At 38.9% G+C, this 18,186-nt stretch overlaps 1 protein-coding gene across 1 annotated transcript in view; it reads left to right on the forward strand.

The window, feature by feature from the left end:
- Positions 1-8,792: 8,792 nt before the first annotated feature.
- The window catches only part of klf5l (Kruppel like factor 5 like), a 64,631-nt gene continuing 55,237 nt past the window's right edge, over positions 8,793-18,186 (forward strand). Inside the window, exon 1 of the mRNA XM_043704643.2 lies at positions 8,793-9,081. Within this exon, the coding sequence (XP_043560578.1) occupies positions 8,914-9,081 (168 nt within the window). The 5' untranslated portion in view covers positions 8,793-8,913. The remainder of the gene's footprint in view (positions 9,082-18,186) is intronic.

Consider the following 18,186-nt stretch of genomic DNA (forward strand, 5'->3'; position numbering starts at 1 on the left):
TGTTGTCCTGAAGGCTGGGCAGTTTGCTGTGAACAGTGGTCTGTTTAAGATTTGGCAGTTGTTTAAAGGTGAGAAGTGGAGGCGCAGTGAAGGCGTTGGCGAGGTGCTCATCTTCATCGATAATGTGTTGCAGGCTGCAAAGAACATAGCATAGTTTCTCTGCTCCCAGGAAGTACTGGACAATGAAGGGTACCCTATCAGTCGCATCCCGTCTCTGTCTCCTAAAGAGGTCATTACGATTTCTCGCTGTGGCACATCAGAACTGGTGATCGATGATTTCAACATCGTACCCTGTACTTATGAGGGCACCCTTTAGCACCTTCAGGTGTCCAACACATTCCTCCTCATCTGAACAGATCCTGTGTATGTGTAGGATTTGTCTGTAGGCAATGGCTGTTTTAATATGTTTAGGGTGGAAGGTAGAGAAGTGCAGCATTGTGAAGTTATCCATGGTTTGCGATAGAATGAGGTATTGAGGTGCCCATCCTTGATGGAAATGCATGTGTCCAAGAATGAGACAGATACTAAGGATTAGTCCATGGTGAGTCTGATGGTGGGATGAAACTCATTGATATCACTGTGTAGTTGTTTCAGTGCCTCCTTGCCAGGGGTCCAGACGAAGAAAATGGTGTCAATATATCTGGTGTATAGCGCTGGTTGGAGGTCCTGAGCAGCAAAGAAGTCTTGTTTGAACTTGTGCACGAAAATGTTGGCGTATTGGGGTGCAACGTTGGTCCCTATGGTTGTTCCGTGTCTCTGGATGAAGAACAGGTTGGCAAAGGTAAAAGCATTGGGGTTGAGGATGAAGCAGATGAGTTGTAGGATGGTGCTTGGAGATTGGCAGTCGTTGATATTAAGTACTGAGTCTACTGCAGTGATGCTGTCATCATGGGGAATGCTGGTGTAGAGCGCTGAAATATCTGTTGTGACGAGGAGTGTTCCTGGTTCAACTGGTGCGTGGATGCTGTGTTTCTGTAAGAAATCTGCAGTGTTGTATCAGAAGCTGGAAGTCCCCTGTACAATGGGTTTCAAGATATCCTCGACATAGCCAGAGAGGTTCTCACATAGGGTTCCATTGCCTGATACAATGCAACGACCAGGTATGTTGGCTTTATGTATCTTCTGAAGGCAGTAGAAGTCACCTACGTGAGACGTTCGTGTAATGAGAGTATGTAGAGAAATCTTTAGGACTGGATCAAAAGTCTTGATCAATGCGTTTAGTTCATGAGTATGTTCTTTGGTCGGATCGGCCGGTAGTTGCCTGTAAAGTTCCTGGTTGCTCAGTAGTCGGTACACTTCCTTGCAGTAGTTTGTTCTATTCTGAATGACAATGGCTCCACCTTTATCTGCTGATTTGATGACAATCTTGCAGTTGGATTTGAGAGCATGAATGGCATTACATTGTGATCGGGTGATGTTTTGCTCTACCTTGTGGATGCAGCTGATCAATCTGGCATTTACACATTAACTGATGGTTTGAACATACATGTCAAGCCCAGGGCAGCAGCCCTCTGGAGGGGTCCAAATCGACTGACTCCTTCTTTGGTCCCTCCACTATGGATCTCTCTGATGACTGTTCGGTTTGTCGGTTGTCTCATTGGGAATGCTTTTGACATCTTGGAAGAATTCCCAGAGTCTCATTTGTCTGATGAATTTCTCCATATCTGCCACAAGACTAATGGGGTCTGATATGAGATATTGAACAAACCTAGATTGCTGTTAAGTCTTTCATCTTTTAGAAAGGGTTGTAGGTTTCGGGGCAGAAATTGAGCCTTCGGATAAGAAATTCAATCTCTTCCAGTTGAAGAGTGTAGTTCGATAAGTTGACGATTGATTTCTCTGTGGTAATAATGTTTTCAACAGTGGTGCCATGGGAGGTTTGGCTACTGCCAGTGGTGATGCCAAGTTTTTCCAGTGTCTTGTTCTGGCTGTGCATACACATGGTGTAGTTTCATCGCTTTGTCTGCTGTATCTTCAGTGCAAGCAGAGAGTGTGGATTATATCTTGATTTCAAGGTTATGGCACCTGCACAAGGTGATTGAGGAGAGATGTGATAGCATTATTTCTCAGCATAGTCTGTGTTCCCTCGCAGTCGGGGAACACTTCAGTGGTCAGGGATATTTGGCCTTGGATCTTCAGGTGACCATCCTCCAAGGCAGACTTTGGGATATGCAACAACGCAGAGTGGCTGAGCAGAGGCTGAGAGCTGAGTTCGGTACCCATGAGGGTGGCCTCAACCAGAACTTTAGGTTCATGTCACACTACAGGTGACACTACGCTATATACTCTCACACATACACTTACACACATACACGCACACTCTTACATACTCACACACTCATGCAGACCCTCTCTCATACACACGCTCTCTCAGACACACACACACACACACATACACCGCCCGAAAAGCACACACATGCAAACACCCACTCTCACACGTACTCACACTCACACACTCACATGCACACACTCACATTCCCTCCCCCACCTCCACACACACAAAAACAGACACTCTCTCTCTCTCCCCCACCCCACTCACTTGCATGCACACACACATATAAGTCTATTGGGTGGATTTATATTGGCAGAATTGTAAGTGCAGATACATTCTATTTTGTTCAATAAGCACACCATCTACAGGCAGTTAATGCAGACAGTCAATCCATGTAATGTTTTATATATTCCTACTTTGGAAATAGAACCAGTCTGAATTAAGATTGGGATACAGAAAGACGCTAACCTTGCACTTTTAATGCATTGTCTGAGCTGAGATGTCACTTTTTTAAAAATAAAACTTGAAGTTATCTCAGGAATGTGATTTGAAAGAAGTTCTGGTGTTTACATATTAATTAACCCATTCTAAAAGCAATCTAGGTTTATTCAATATCTCATATCAGTCGCATGCATGACATTGTAATCTTTTGCTATAAATTCTGTGCCTTATGATCCTGCTCCACAGATACCTGATGAAGGAGCAGCACTCTGAAAGTTAGTGCTTCCAAATAAACCTGGTGGACTCTAATCTGGTGTTGTGTAATTTTTAACCTGAGGAAGGAGCACCGCTCTGAAAGGTAGTACTTCCAAAGAAACCTGTTGAACTCTAACCTGGTACTGTGTGATTTTTAACTTTGACATTCAATGGCATTACCTTCATTGAATCATCTGCTATCAGTATCTGGGAGGTTACCATTGACAAGAACTGAACTGGACTAGCCGTATAAATATGATTCCTGAAGAAGGGCTTATGCCTGAAACGTCGATTCTCCTGCTCCTCGGATGCTGCCTGGCCTGCTGTGTTTTTCCAGCACTACATTTTTCAACTCTGGCACTCCAGCATCTGCAGTCCTCACTTTCTCCTAGCCACATAAATACTGTGGTTACCAGATCATTTCTGAGTCTAGGAACCCTGTATTGAGTAACACATCTCCTGATTTCCAAAGCCTGTCCACAAATAACAAGGCAAAAGTCAGGAGTGTGATTGAATACTTCCCTCTTGCCTGAATGGGTGCAGCTCCAAAACACTTAAGAAGCTTAACACATCCAGGACAAAGCAACCTGGTATATTGGCAAGATATCCACAAGCATTCACCATATCTTCCACCACCAATATTCACTAGCTGCCTTGTGTACCATTTACAAGATGCACTGTAGCAATTTACCAAGGCTGCTTAGATAGCACATTCCAAAGCCATGACTACTACCATATAGAAAGACAAAAGTAGTAGTAGATACATAGGAACATCACCAATTTCCAGGTCCCCTGCAAGCCATTCACGTGACTTGGAAAAATTGCTATTAGTTCAGTATTGATGAGTTGAAATCCTGGAATTGCCTACCTCATGATATTGCAGGTGAACCTACATCAAATGAACTGCAGCAGTTCAAGAATGTTACTCTCTACCAATTTTTCAAGGGCATTGTAGGTGGGGAATAAATAAGTGCTGGCTCAGTATGTGTCATCCACATCCCTTAATGAATTTTTAAAAATGAAATTAATGCAAGGGCAAGTAAAATCCACATCACAGAAACTACACATTTTGGGAGTACAGCTTTTTCTTAGATGCACAATACGCACTCTTATTTCATCACAGATAACAAATTCTGAACCAATGTGTTGTATGAAACCTTTCATCAGTCCTGACAGACAACCTAAGATTCTTTATATAATTATGTAAAATAAACAAGGCAGAGTGGCAATATGCATTTAAGAATTCAGATATACTAGTATTGTGTTGCTACAGTTCTTACTTCCCTTCCAAATTTTGGTTAAACTAGATGAAAAACATGAATAAAAGGTTTTGGTCTTATAAAGCAGTTATATATCCCTATACACTTCATGGTTAACATACTTCTTTTAAAGTGCAGTCACTATTGTTTTGTAGGTAAATAGAACTGCCAATTGTACACAACCAAGTTTCCATATGCAACAATAATGTAAATGGCCACTTAATCTGTTTGATGTGTTACTTTAGTGATGAATATTGGTTTGTAGACCAATGTAACTTTGAACAGTCCCAAAAGTCATCCAATATCCCTGACAGGAAATTTCTGGTATGAATGATTGGTATCTACAACAGCCAAAGTCCTTGCTGTAAGAAATGACATTGTTGGCAGACAGGAGAAATGAAGCCAATCCAAGCCTTTCCAATAGTGAGAGTCAGCCCAACAATGCATGCTGTGACATGTGTTCAAACAACTAATTATCTTTACTGCTACCGCCTAACATTATAAATAATAATGCACCCTTTGAATGACTTTCACGTGTGAGTGTAGTACAGAATGGCACAGATTTAGGCTGAATGAGCTACATCACAAATTTTTAACATATTTAAATCCTAAAAAAGTTTGCACAGCAATTTTTCCAACATGTCCAATCTGCATTAATGCATATCAGTTTACTGATATACAGGATAGGTTACAAGTTGGACAGATGACAAATAACGGTTTGTGTGCTTCATTAAGTTACATCTTGCATAGGATTACATGAATTATATGGCATAGAAACATGCCACTTGTTATAACCAGTTTATTCATACTCTATTCAAGTCTCCTCCCGTCTTTACACATTTAAATATAACAGCATAACACTCTAATTCATTCTAACTCATTTGCTTGTCTAACCTCCCCTGAATTGCATTTATGAGGAGAAAGTGAGGTCTGCAGATGCTGGAGATCAGAGCTGAAAATGTGTTGCTGGAAAAGCGCAGCAGGTCAGGCAGCATCCAGGGAACAGGAGAATCGACGTTTCGGGCATAAGCCCTTCTTCAGGAATGGCTTATGCCCGAAACGTCGATTCTCCTGTTCCCTGGATGCTGCCTGACCTGCTGCGCTTTTCCAGCAACACATTTTCAGCTCTGAATTGCATTTATGCTATTTTCTTCAGCCACTCCCTGTGATTGAGAGAGTCCCACATGTTCACCAAGCTTTGGTGAAGCTGTTTCTTCTGAATTCCTAGTTGACTAGAACTACTTGTCTCCTTGTTAGATAAACTGTCACATAAAAATGGGAACTTACCTGAGTTGTAGAAGCAGAAATTACTTTGATTTGATTATATTTGAGGTGGCCAATTTGCACCTTCTTGCTCAATCAAAATGTCAAAAAACATAGAGGAAGATCAAGCTAGAAACCTCCCCAGCATATATACCAACTTTCTTGTTACATCTTGTTTTCCTTCTCAGTTACTGACACATAGGTATTGATGCAATTACAACAAAATCACACACATGCAGTCTATAACAAGGTTACTGGGTTTGACATGTCTAGGAAGCAGCATGATACAAACCTAAAAGTACCTGCTAGTGCCATTAGAAAGCTAATAGCAATGTATTCCCACTCTCATTATGAAACATCAGGATGCCTACAGAAGTTCCAGGGGATGTAGTTAGTGAGCATTAAGATATTGCACAAGGCAAAATATAGGACGAGGATTTGATGAGGTAAACAGTGGTCCCAGAGTTACAAGAAGAATCTGCTATTTTAATGCTCAAATAGAAGTCATTCCAGCAGTATGATAAAATCTGGCATGTGGGAAACACTCCTGCAGGTCTTCGATGGAAAAGATAATGAAAATGCAATTTTCTCAATAATGTATCTGTTGGCTGTCTCATATACAAACTGAAACTGCACAGTTTCTCTATGACCATCTGGCAGGGGGCAGAAACATTAAAGTTGAGAGTAGATGTCATTGTTTGTCACTGACAATGTAGTTCTTATGGTTGAAATCAGCTTCAGAACTTAGTGCAGTTGATGGCAAATCCTTCCCTGTTGGCCCAAGAGTGTGGAGGAAATGCTAGCTATTATCAAATCTGCCTATTCAGAGATGTTATGCCACATACCTGCAGCATGTGCGGCTTGAACCTGGGCCTTCTGGCTCAGAGATAGGAATCCTACCACTGCACCACAAGAATCCTTGGAGGGAATCCCTACTCTAATACTGTCAAGTAGGTGCACCTGGATATGTATATATTATTTACAACTGAACACTGGGCACAAACATTTTACCTTTAATGTAATCCTTGCTCTTTTGCTTACCTCATGGATTTCTTGTAGAAAAGCCTTTGAGGTAACCTGAAAATGGCAAATCTTATAATGAAAGGCTAAAGAAAGAAGTGAATGGATTTCTTCCCAACAGTTGACAATCTTCCAGATTGGAATGCAGGCATGAAACCAGGAGAATAAAGAGTGTTATTGCTCAATTCTCTTTTGACGAGCATTGTATTTCCTCATAATGAGTGGGATCATAAAATGACAAGATTTTGGCTTCTATTGCTTGCATTTCCACCAATAGGAATTTATACCATTTGGTGAGAAAGATTAATTTCCATATAGGCTCAGTGACTTTTTTTTAAAGTTAGGGGAAGAGCCAGAAATTTCCCAAATGTCAGAGAGGTATTGGCCTCTTATTTAGACTTTTTGAAAAGTCCTTTACAATATTACAAAGTGGAGAAAACCATGAATTAAATAGTTTGCTTGTAATTTATCTAACATTCAATGCTGTTTGTCCTGTGGTATAATAATGTGAATTTTTGAAATAGCAATGTTTGTCTTTGCAGCTTGAGCTTGCACAACAAGAGTTAACTGTGTGTATGTCAGGATACAAGGTGTGCTGCCTAAGCACTGATTCTTCATCTGTCCAGATTTAGCTGTAGATAGTCACTGGATCATACCAGTTGAACTTGTTTTGTCAGTGATACCACTTGAAAAAAAAATCAACAATGTTGTTAGTACATTTTTGAACAATTCAGGACCACCCATTAGTCTACTTTATTTCAGAGAGTTGATATGTTATGTATCACACGAAGAGTTTATTTATAGGCCAAACCTGCCACTAACTTTACTGACAACTAATTTGCACTTTGAAACTGTTGATTCTGTTGTCTTTGATATAATACTTTATGAGAGGCTCTGCACTGTTGGTGATAAATGTGAGGTATAACTACCATTGATCTAAGTAGTTGAAGGTCATCAGTATTTTCTTTAAATAGAGGGTTGTCCCTGTTGGAAAAAATTAAATAGGAAGCATCCATCTATAAGAGTACTGTGTATGTCTGTCCCTGTACAACAAGGACTGCAGCAGTTTAAAATCTCCAGCACCTTCCCATCTTACAGAAAGTTAAATATGGCAATGGTATTGCCCTTAATGGCAACATCGATAAAGAAATGACAAAACATCCATCTGGGAACACTGTTTGCTGCTTGAACTGTCTCTCTATCCTCTTTTAAAATCACACCCTAAAATTTACCTTTTGGTTGACTGCCCTAACAGTTTCTTTTTTGGATCAGTGTCAATTTTTGTCTGTTTACACTCACATGAAATGCCTTGGGACATTTATTAAAATGCCTTTAAATGTGAGCTATTATGGTAAAATGCAGGACAATAGAAGACTTTGTGATCTATATACCTAATAGCAAAGTAAAATAGTAGCAATTTTTATTTTAACTATGCAATTATCTTTTTTCACATTATCTTCTGTCATTTTAGTGCAATTTTCCCAAACAATCACCAATTAAACCTAAACTGTGCACCTTCCAGTTTCTGAGCTTGTTCTTAAATTCGTTGCTAGTAAATATATACGCATACAGATCTGGACACTGAGCAATAATGTAAATACCTTAAACATATTACCGTGAGAAATGCAAAAGATAAAATCTTCAGACACATCCAGTACAGTAATTTGAAGTACCACTTCCCTATTAATAAAGTTTTGTTTTGTTAAAACAAAAATGAACAAAGCTAAGTGATCCCACGGCAATTCAACATTGTCTGCTTTTTTCCATCTTTTAGTTCTTACTGGGGAGCTGATGAACCTGACTCTTACGGTCAGCCCACTTCTACACAGCTACTGCGTTTTGAACAGATTATGTGGCTGCCGCAATAAATTGTTGCTGAGGTTTCAAAGTACAGTGTTTACGATGCGTCTCTTAGATTCATGAATGGAGTGGTTTCTTTCATTGTTTATTACCTCGAGAAGAAACCTAACGCCAAAGTCACATTTATAGCACCATCACTATTCCCCCCCCCCCCCCCAAGAAAAAAAACTTTTCCTAAAAGACACACAGAACTTTGGGTTTCGCAATGGTCGGAATTGCTCAATGTGGGGGTGTAGAGTGAGCACGCTGCTCGCTACCAATGCAGCTCGGGCCCCGCCCCTTGTCCAACCTGAACCCGCCCCTATGTGATTGACAGCCCGGGCCGGGCCGCTATTGGTGGCTGTGCTGTCAATCACAGGAGCGGCGTCCAGGTATAGTTCAGGTGAGTGACAGGTTGAGATCAGATCAGAGGCAGGAGACCATCGCGTTGTGAGGCATTACTGTGGGCAAACTTGGAATCCGTGTCATTTATTTTTATATTGCATTCAGGGGTACACAGACCTATTTAGAAGAAAAGTAGTTACATTAGAAAATAAAAGAGTAATGTCGAGCAGTGGGCTGGCAATCAATGTGCCGAATTCCGAAGAAAACGCTGTCTTTACTCAGCTCAAACCAGTGACCATGGCTGACGGAGCTTCAGAGGAGCAGCCGGTGTTTGAAGACATCAAACCCGCCGTTCGGATGCTGGAGAACCAGCAGGACTTGACTCAGGTATGAGGCCCAAGGTATCTGCTCTCCAGCTGATTTTCTGTTCCTGACTCCCACCACCCACCCCAAAACAAAAACTCTCTCGCTTCCAGGTCTGTCGTGTGGCGAGAGAGCTGACCGCGCCAAAACGGAAAGGTTCTCTCTGTACTCCCCCCCCCCCTCATTTTGTTTTGTGAAAGAAGGTCGGTGCAGGGTGTTTGGGAAAGTGGATGGAGTTAGGGGATGGGTCAAGGTGAGAATTCAGTCTGAGTGCAGTGAGGGAGGGCCCCAGGCTCTGAAGGCTCTCTCTCTCTCTCTAATCCGCGGGATCAACTGCTTCAAATCAGAACAAGTCGGAGGGCGGCCTTTCTTCGTTCGCTGGGCCAGACCCAGAACATTTGAGACGGTGACAAGTGTGGGTTGTACACTTTAGCCAATGATGTCGATTTGAAATATCGAAGAGCTGTGCTAAATAGTCGTGCACTTTTTTTGTTCCCTCGGTACAGTTCTGTAACTGTACCTGCTTACTCGTTTTATTGTCATAAATCTAACGATAATTTTCATTCGAGGAAGTTTAATCTGAACAGCCCCGTTTTTTTCTTTCTGTAGAATGAGACTTTAATACTTAACATTTAAGTATTGAAGTATAAATCTAAGTAATTAAATTAGATCAGAGAGTACTTATAAACAAATTATCGACATAAATTGTTCATTCCGCTATGAATTATCAACAAACAGTATACGTTAATAACTTAGCATTATTTAAAATTGTAATGCACGTGTCAACCCCAAAGAGCAGACACATGTCCGTTAGGAGCCTCTCGGGAAGTCTTCCGTAAAATAGGAAATGGGCACTTAGGACATTTTGCTCGATGGAAGAGACATTAAACAAACAACGAATTTTTTGGGAAATATACGACACAGAAAGTTGAAGTTTCTGATTCTTCTTTGCTCTGCTGTGGGCACTCAGGTGGGGAGGAGTAATGACTTCAAAAGTTTGTGTCAGCTGTTGGAAGTCCGTTGAGCACTTCATATAATTAGCATAGAATTCGGGAGGTTTGAAGTTACGAAAGCCGTTTTAATTTTAATTAAAATATGATTCTTGTCTCAACACCCCCTCCCCGCCCTCCGTCTGAAATGACAAATAGATATCGGTTTCTGAAAGGCAATATTTTGAGATTTTTCAAACAAGTTGAGAAGGAAGTATCAGGGTTTGGTCAGTGTTAGACTGGAGGAGGGCGTTGTTGTAAATTGTAAAAAGACATCCTGTGACTTGTAGTTCATTTAGAATTTGGTAAAATAAATTCAAAAATGTTTTTGTTATTCACTAATTCGAAATGAATAATTTAAATCTTGTTTATGTTGCATATTCAGTTTCCATTGTTCGCTCAAACCTTCAGAGATTTGGATCTATTAGTCCTTTCTGCAATTTATTTTACAATTTTAAATTATAGGCATGGAGTCCACAGAAGCATCTCGGCTGAGATGAAAAGAAAAATAAGGAACTCTGTGACTCAAATTGAATAGGAGACACAGAAGCTGTGGGACCACTGGTTGTATCATTTCAGGGCTGTGGTCGGATTTAAAATCGTGACTAGAACCAGTTTTCAATCTTCCATTTGGTCTTGCATATTTATTATATTTTTGGTTATAGAGTCCAGAATCAAATTGTCCCAAAGGGTGAAACAAGCATCAAAACAATATAATTTCTGTAAACTGTGTGCAACTCGAATAGTTTTAGGACACATTACTTCCTGTCATATTGATTAAAACATGATAAATATTTGTGCTATTATATGGTTAGGGTACAATGAGTATTCAGGAGAATTTTGTTTTAATCTGTATAGCATTTATACAGAAATGGAAGTGTTGTACTCAATTAATTGAAAACTGAAGAAGATAATGTAATTTGAAAATAACTCCTGAAATGATGTGTTTTGAAAATTATTTTAATCCCTTAAAACAATATTAGAAACGTTTTTTTTTGCAATTTATTTTGTGTATAACGTTTTTCACCATTGTGTGTTGATTTCTTGTGCATATATGCAGCTGTATGTACATTATAGTGTGATATATATACGCACACAAGCATTTTACACATACTGGTGTAAATTATAGATAATAAAACATAATCACATTGAAGATTTTGAAGTATGTAATATTGTTTGAATAAAGCTTTGTGTTAAGTCAGAGGTTAGGTGATAGCTTGGAGTGATTACGTTCTTTAACTTTTATCTTAGTTTCAGCCCAAGTGTAGTACTAATCTATTGTCATTGAGACTGCATTTTTACATGAATATGAATCACATTTAAAGATAAATTACAATTAGTTTAGTTAAAAATTGAATAATAAAATTATTCTAGTGTAGTGTTTAATTTGATAAAATACCAAATATTAAATTCCAATTAATTGTATGTCACCAAGTGTTTGTTATATTCATATTGAAATTCTCAAATCCAGCAAATGTCAGTTTGCTTTGAAATCAAAATAAATAGAATCATAGAATCCCTACAGTGTGGAAGCAGGCCTTCAGCCCATCGGGTCCACAACTACCCTCCAAAGAGCAGCCCATCCAGACCCACCCCCATACACTGCCCAGTCCATAGCTAACCCATCTAGCTTAAACATCCCTGGACCCAATGGGTAATTTCAGCATTGCCAATCCACCTAACCTGCACATCTTTGGACTATGGAAGGAAATCAGAACACCTGGGGGAAATCCACTCAGACATGGGGAGAGTGTGCAAATTCCACATGGACAGTCACATCAGGGTGGAATCGAACATGCATCCCTGGTGCAGAGATGCAGCAGTGCTGATCACTGACCTACCGTGCTGCCCTAAATACTGTAATCCTTTGTTAAAACCTATGCTTTCTTATATTATGTGGAAAAAAACATAGCCAACAATAAATATTTAAAATTAATGTTTAAAGGAAACGAATCCCGCGATGGAACATTTAATAAATGTGAATGTGGCCTGTTATGCATTTTAATGAGGGCAGTTTGGAACTATAATTGTTTGGTATTATCAACACATGATGGAACAGTCATCATGCTGTTTAAAACATCTTTAGGTGTTGAGTTATGAACCAATTTTCAAACTTTGTTGAGAACATTATTTGAAATGTATTTTGTTCATCATTGTAAATGTTAGATCTGTGGAGGGAAAGCAAAGCCAACATTTCGAGTTCAATGACTCTTCTTCAGAACTTGACTCAAAACATTAGCTCTACTTTCTCTTCACAGATGCTGTCAGATCTATTGAGCTTCTCCAGCAGTTTCTGTTTTTATTTCTAGATCTCAGTTCTTCATTTTATTTTTGCTTGGTGAATGTGCTCTTCTTTATATCTTGTAATTCAGTTTGATGCTTTGAAAACTCAAAAAAAGTTTTTCTTTTAATTTATTGTCAATATTTCTAGTAATACTGACCTTTTGTTTTTAAGCATAAATATTAATATGCTGTCAAATGCACCTTGTATTAAAAAATCAAAACAATACATTATTTACATTTTTTGCCTTATTGTAATGATACATTGAAAATTATTATTCATAATGGCTTTAAGAAAAGTCTAAATGTTGTAAATAAAAATGTACATTTTAGCTTAATAAACATCCACATAATGATGTTAAAAAAACACATTATCTTTCTTCAATCGACTAAGTTTAAGCCTTAATACCACCGTATAATTAAAATTTTGCCCATTCTGCCTTATTTTATACTTGTAAGCCCAAACGTCATTTTAAGTGACTTGCAAAACTGTCGATATTCCCAGTCATTAGAGTTTTTTTTATCAAATTAAAAATTATTCATAGACTTTGGATAAAAATAATTCTGCATCCATCACATCCCAATCTATCGCTGAGTCACTCTGGTGGAGATTTATTCACCATTTTTTTCTATTCCTGTTAATGTTACCAAATATTAGTACAGCTGCAATTTTGTGAGATAACATTTGAAAATTCCTAATCAGCAATAACACATAAGATTTGCTTCAATTTATTTGATCCTAAGTTACTCTCAAAAAAGTAACTTGCAAATAAAGAATATGTTTCGTCCAGATGTCTGTGAATTAAATATTTACAATAATGAGACTTTGTTAGAACTACCTGAAAGTTTTGAACTATTCTTCTGCTTTCAGATACATTAATTGTGTTCCTAACCAATTTTATTCTAAAACTAGTTTCACTTAATAATAAATTCGTTGAGAGTTCCAAACCATTAAAAGTTAACATCAACCAGCAAACGTTTAGAACTAGCAAGAGCTGTCTGCCATTGTGAAGGTGATTAATCAGTATAAGACATAATCCATCAGAAAAAAAAATCACTTGTCTTGCATTTTGCTTGTACTTTTTGAGATAAAAAGACATTTAGGTACACATATACTTCAGTGTTACATCACTGACTGCATAAGCTTGACTTTACTGTGTCAAAGTCTCACTCAGGACATGAGAACAGGAATCAAACCTGGCTTCCCAGTATTTCATTGAGGGCATACTACACTGTTGAAGGTGCCAATTTTTGACAGTCCTATCTGCTCTCTCAGGTTTATGTGTAGAGATCTTTTCATACTTTTTTTGAGAAAAAACAGCAGGATAATTACCTCTCATGTCCTGGCTGCACTAATTCAATTAATATTACAAAAACTTATTAGCTGATCACTATGACATTTCTGTTTCTGTGGCCCTGCTCTATGGAAACTACTTGTTATATTTCTTAGATTACAATAAGTGATGACTCTTCAAAAATGCTTAATTAGCTGTAATGCCCTTTCAGGTGCCAATAGATGTTATATAACTGGAAGGTTTTACAAAATGTTTAAATATAACTAACAACCCTGGCAAACTCTGTTCCACGGAGGAGACTAATTTGCATTGAATAAACTATTTGATGTGTGTTGCCCAAGTTCACATTTAACTGCTTTGTAACTGAATCCATGTTTATAACAGATCATAAATTTGTTGGGTTAAATTAGAGTATACAATTTAACTGATTTTGAGCAGGTAAACTTTGGCCAATGCCATAAAGTTCCACAGTTATTGATCTAAGTGAAGCATTTTTAATGGTTCATGTTGGCAAAAACAACTCTTGTTTCTAAAATTAATTCTTTAATGGCCTAATTTGTTATGACATTTCTGTGTAGGAGTTAATTGAAGTCTCCAGAATTTTCTATCATTATAAACTTTCTATCTTTGAAATATTCATTAACATTCTTATTCAGTTACCTGACCTAATTTTCAAAGGTTGTCTATTTGTATATTCTAATAGTTGATAATGCTTCTTAGCAAAGTTTTAATTTTACAGTGATATGCATATATTAGGGCCAATTCTATCCCTGAAACTTGATTGTGTTTACCTCTATAATTTATTCATGAATTTCCTCCCTTTCTGTCATGATAATGGTTACTGTTGTCATATGCCTTCTGGTATCTTGTGCAGATTATGTATAAAAGTATATATCAAGTATGAACAACTTAAATAGAACTACTGGAATTACCACAGCTGAGCCTTATTTCATATTCAGTATAATGTTCTCACGCCTACTGGATGCAGTAGGTATTTAGCAGTAGTCTGTCGTCAAGACCAGGAAGTCTTGATAGTCTTTTCCCTTTCATAAATATGAATAATTAGTTACTGTGGTCATTTCGATTTCTCTAGGGTGGCACGATGGCTCAGTGGTTAGCACTGCTGTCTCACAGTGCCAGGCACCTGGGTTCAATTCCTACCTCAGGCAACTGTCTGTGTGGAGTTTGCAAATTCTCCCTGTATCTGCGTGGGTTTGCTCTGGTTTCCTCCCACAGTCCAAAGATGTGCAGGTTAGGTGAATTGGCCATGCCAAATTGCCCGTAGTATTAGGTGGATTAGTCAGGGGTAAATGTAAGGGAATGGGTCTGGGTGGGTTGCTCTTCAGAGGATCAGCGTGGACTTGTTGGGCCAAAGGGCCTGTTTCCACGCTGTGGGGAATCTAATCTTGACAATTTAGCATGATCTAAATAGTTTAGCACCAATTGTATTTAATAATTTTCTCATTGAGAAGCTCTACATTTTTGTGTTAAAACATCGTATATCTGGAGAAAGGCTTATGATTTATCTTGATCTCAGATACTGATCTAAAAATGTCATTAAAATAAAAGTGTTCATGGCCTAGGTAGAAAAATGACAATATAAGAACTAACCTTACTATATTTAATCTGACATGTCGTAAACAGAAAATTTATTATTTTTGAAGAACTACAGAGCTAAATATTATGAATAATTTCTTCTGGGAAACAGAAGTAGCTTGGTCAATCTTCTGAATTGAGTTTCGTATCAACAGAATGCACTGTAACAGCTTCTTTCATTTGTGCATAACCCTGTTTTCCTATCATTATAAGAGTTTTTGAAACTTTGGGAGTGTTATTATCAGATCTTCAAACAATATCTCAGTTAAAATGGTTATTATTATCTTTGAAAAGTTAAAATAATTAGGACTTTAAAGAATTTTACAAATGAAGCTTGCTCAGCCTTTTCTGTATCATGTTATAACTTAGACCAAGTCCTGAGAGTACAACAAAAGTAAACAAAATAAGTGCAATAAAATGACAACTATCTTTGTTAGGCGCACTCACAAAGGCATTTTCAAATTCTACCCACAATAAAGACTTGTCGCTCAAATAAGGTTCAACATACATATGCTTTCAAAAACATGTCGTACATAGCAACTCCAACAATGCTTAGGACTCAAGAATTCATAAGGGGAGGCAATGGTATTGTGGGATTATCGCTAGACTATTAACCTAGAAACTCAGTAAATGTCCTGGGGATCTAGTTCCAAATCTTGCCACATTAGATATTTAAATTTGAATTCAGTAAAGAAAAATCTGGAATTAGAAATCTACAGATGACCATGAAATGATTGTTGATTGTTGGAAAAACCTATCTGAGTCACTAATGCCTTTCAGGGAAAGAAATCTGCCATCCTCACCTGCTCTAGCCTACATGTGACTCCAGACCCACAGCAATATGGTTGACTCTCAATTGCCCTCTAAAATGGCCAAGCAAGCAATTCATTGTATTAATCGCTACAAAGTTTCAAAGAAATGAAACTGGATGGATCAGCTGGCATCGACCTAGGCACCAGAAAACACAATGGCAGTAACAGTCCTGCAAAGGGGGCTAATACCAAGATTCAGAGCACTGTCTCATTCACTAACCAATCAACAACCTCACGCAGGGAATCATACCTTACAGATAATGTCCCAGGCACCACATCACCATCCCTGAATCTGACCTGTATCTCCAGCAGGACAGAGCCAATAGAGGTGGTTGCACAGTGGTATACAGATGAGAGGGAGTTAATGTGGAAATTCTCAACATTGACTCCGCACCTCAGGAAGTCTTGTGACTTCAGTTTTACACAGGTAAGGAAACCTCCTAGTGGTTATCATGTACCAACCTACCTTGGCTGATGAATAAGTGTTGAATAGAACAACACTTGGCGGAAACACTGAGGATGTCAAAAGCACAAAATGTCCTCTGGGTGGGGGATTTCAACATCCATGACCAAAAGTGGCTCAGCAGTAGTATTACTGATCAAGCTGATCAGGTTCTAAAGGACATTGCTATTAGACTGGTTCTGCAGCAGGTGGTGCAACAAGAGGGAAAAACATTATTTACCTCATCTTTATCAATCTGCCGGCTGCAGAATGCAACTGTCCATGACAGTATCAGTAAAAGCGACCACTGCATAACCCTTGTGGTGATAAAAGTCCCACTTTCACATTGAGAATAAGCTCCATCGTTTTATGTGGACAGACTTTGAACAAGTCTAGCAACTCCAGACCAGGCATCCATGAGGCACTGTGGACCATCAACAGCAGCTGAATTGTACTCCAAAACAATTTGTAACCTCATAGCCTGGCACATCCCCCACTCAATCATTACTATCAAGCCAAAGAATCAACCCAGGTTCAATGGATAGTGCAGGGGGCATGCCAGAAGCAGCACAAGCATATCCAAAAATGAAGTGTCAACCTGATGAAACTACAAAACAGGACTACTTGCCTGCCAAACAGCATAAGCAGCAAGTGATAGACAGAGCAAAGTGATTCCACAACCAACGGATCAAATAGAAGCTCTTCAGTGCTGCCATATCCAGCCATAAATAGTGATGGACAATTAAACAACTCACTGGAGGAGGAGGCTCCACAAATATCTCCATCCTCAATGATAGAAGAGTCCAGTACATCACGTCAGGCGCTCTCCTATGTTATGTAGGTGCAAAGGTCTTTGCTTTGAGTATTTGAGGCTGGTCATTTGGCTTCACATTTGAAAGAGCTGAATTCCAGAGGGAGGTGAAAGTAACAGCCTTTGACATCAGGACTGCATTTCTGAAGTAGAGGCAATGGCCAGGTAGTATTATTGGTGGACTGTTAATCCAGAGACCCAGATAATGTTCTAGGAACCTGGGTTTCACAGCAGATGGTAGAATTTGAATTCAATGAAAATCTGGAATTAGGAGTCTAATGATGACAATGAATCCATTGTCAATGGTCAGGAAAATCCAGCTTGTTCACTGATGTCTTTTAGGGAAGGAAATTACCATCCTTACTTGGTCTGGCCGACATGTGATACCAGACGCAAAACAATGTGGTTGACTCTTTACTGCCCAGTCTAGCTAGTGATGCTCTCATTCCATCAATGAATAAAATAAATGAAGCAAGTGCAGCATCAAGAAGCCCTAGCAAAACTCGAATCAATGGGAATCAGGGGATAAACTCTATGCTGGATCAAATCATATCTGGCACAGAAGAAGATGGTTGTGGCTGTTGAAGGTCAGTCATCTCAGCGCCAGGACATCTCTGCAGGAGTTTCTCAGGGTCCCAGGTTCAATCACCTTCAGCTGCTTCAGCAAATACCTTCCCTCCATCATAAGGTCTGAACTGGGGTTTTGCCTATGATTGCAATGTTCTGCTGACATGCATGAATGACATGCTGGAGGAAAACAGTGTCTATGGAGCATGCAGGAACATTGTGATGAAGACTTGGTTGAATGGAAGCACCAAAGAAGCAACTGTTGAGCTGCTGTTGCCAAGTAACTTCTCTGACGTTCTAGTTGGGAATTGGTTCTGTCCAGTTTCTTAGTGAAATA

Source organism: Chiloscyllium plagiosum, unplaced genomic scaffold, assembly GCF_037043375.1.
Source record: "Chiloscyllium plagiosum isolate Xiang-an unplaced genomic scaffold, Cpla_swu_hap1 HiC_scaffold_11, whole genome shotgun sequence".
In the NCBI taxonomy this organism is placed as follows: Eukaryota; Metazoa; Chordata; class Chondrichthyes; order Orectolobiformes; family Hemiscylliidae; genus Chiloscyllium; species Chiloscyllium plagiosum.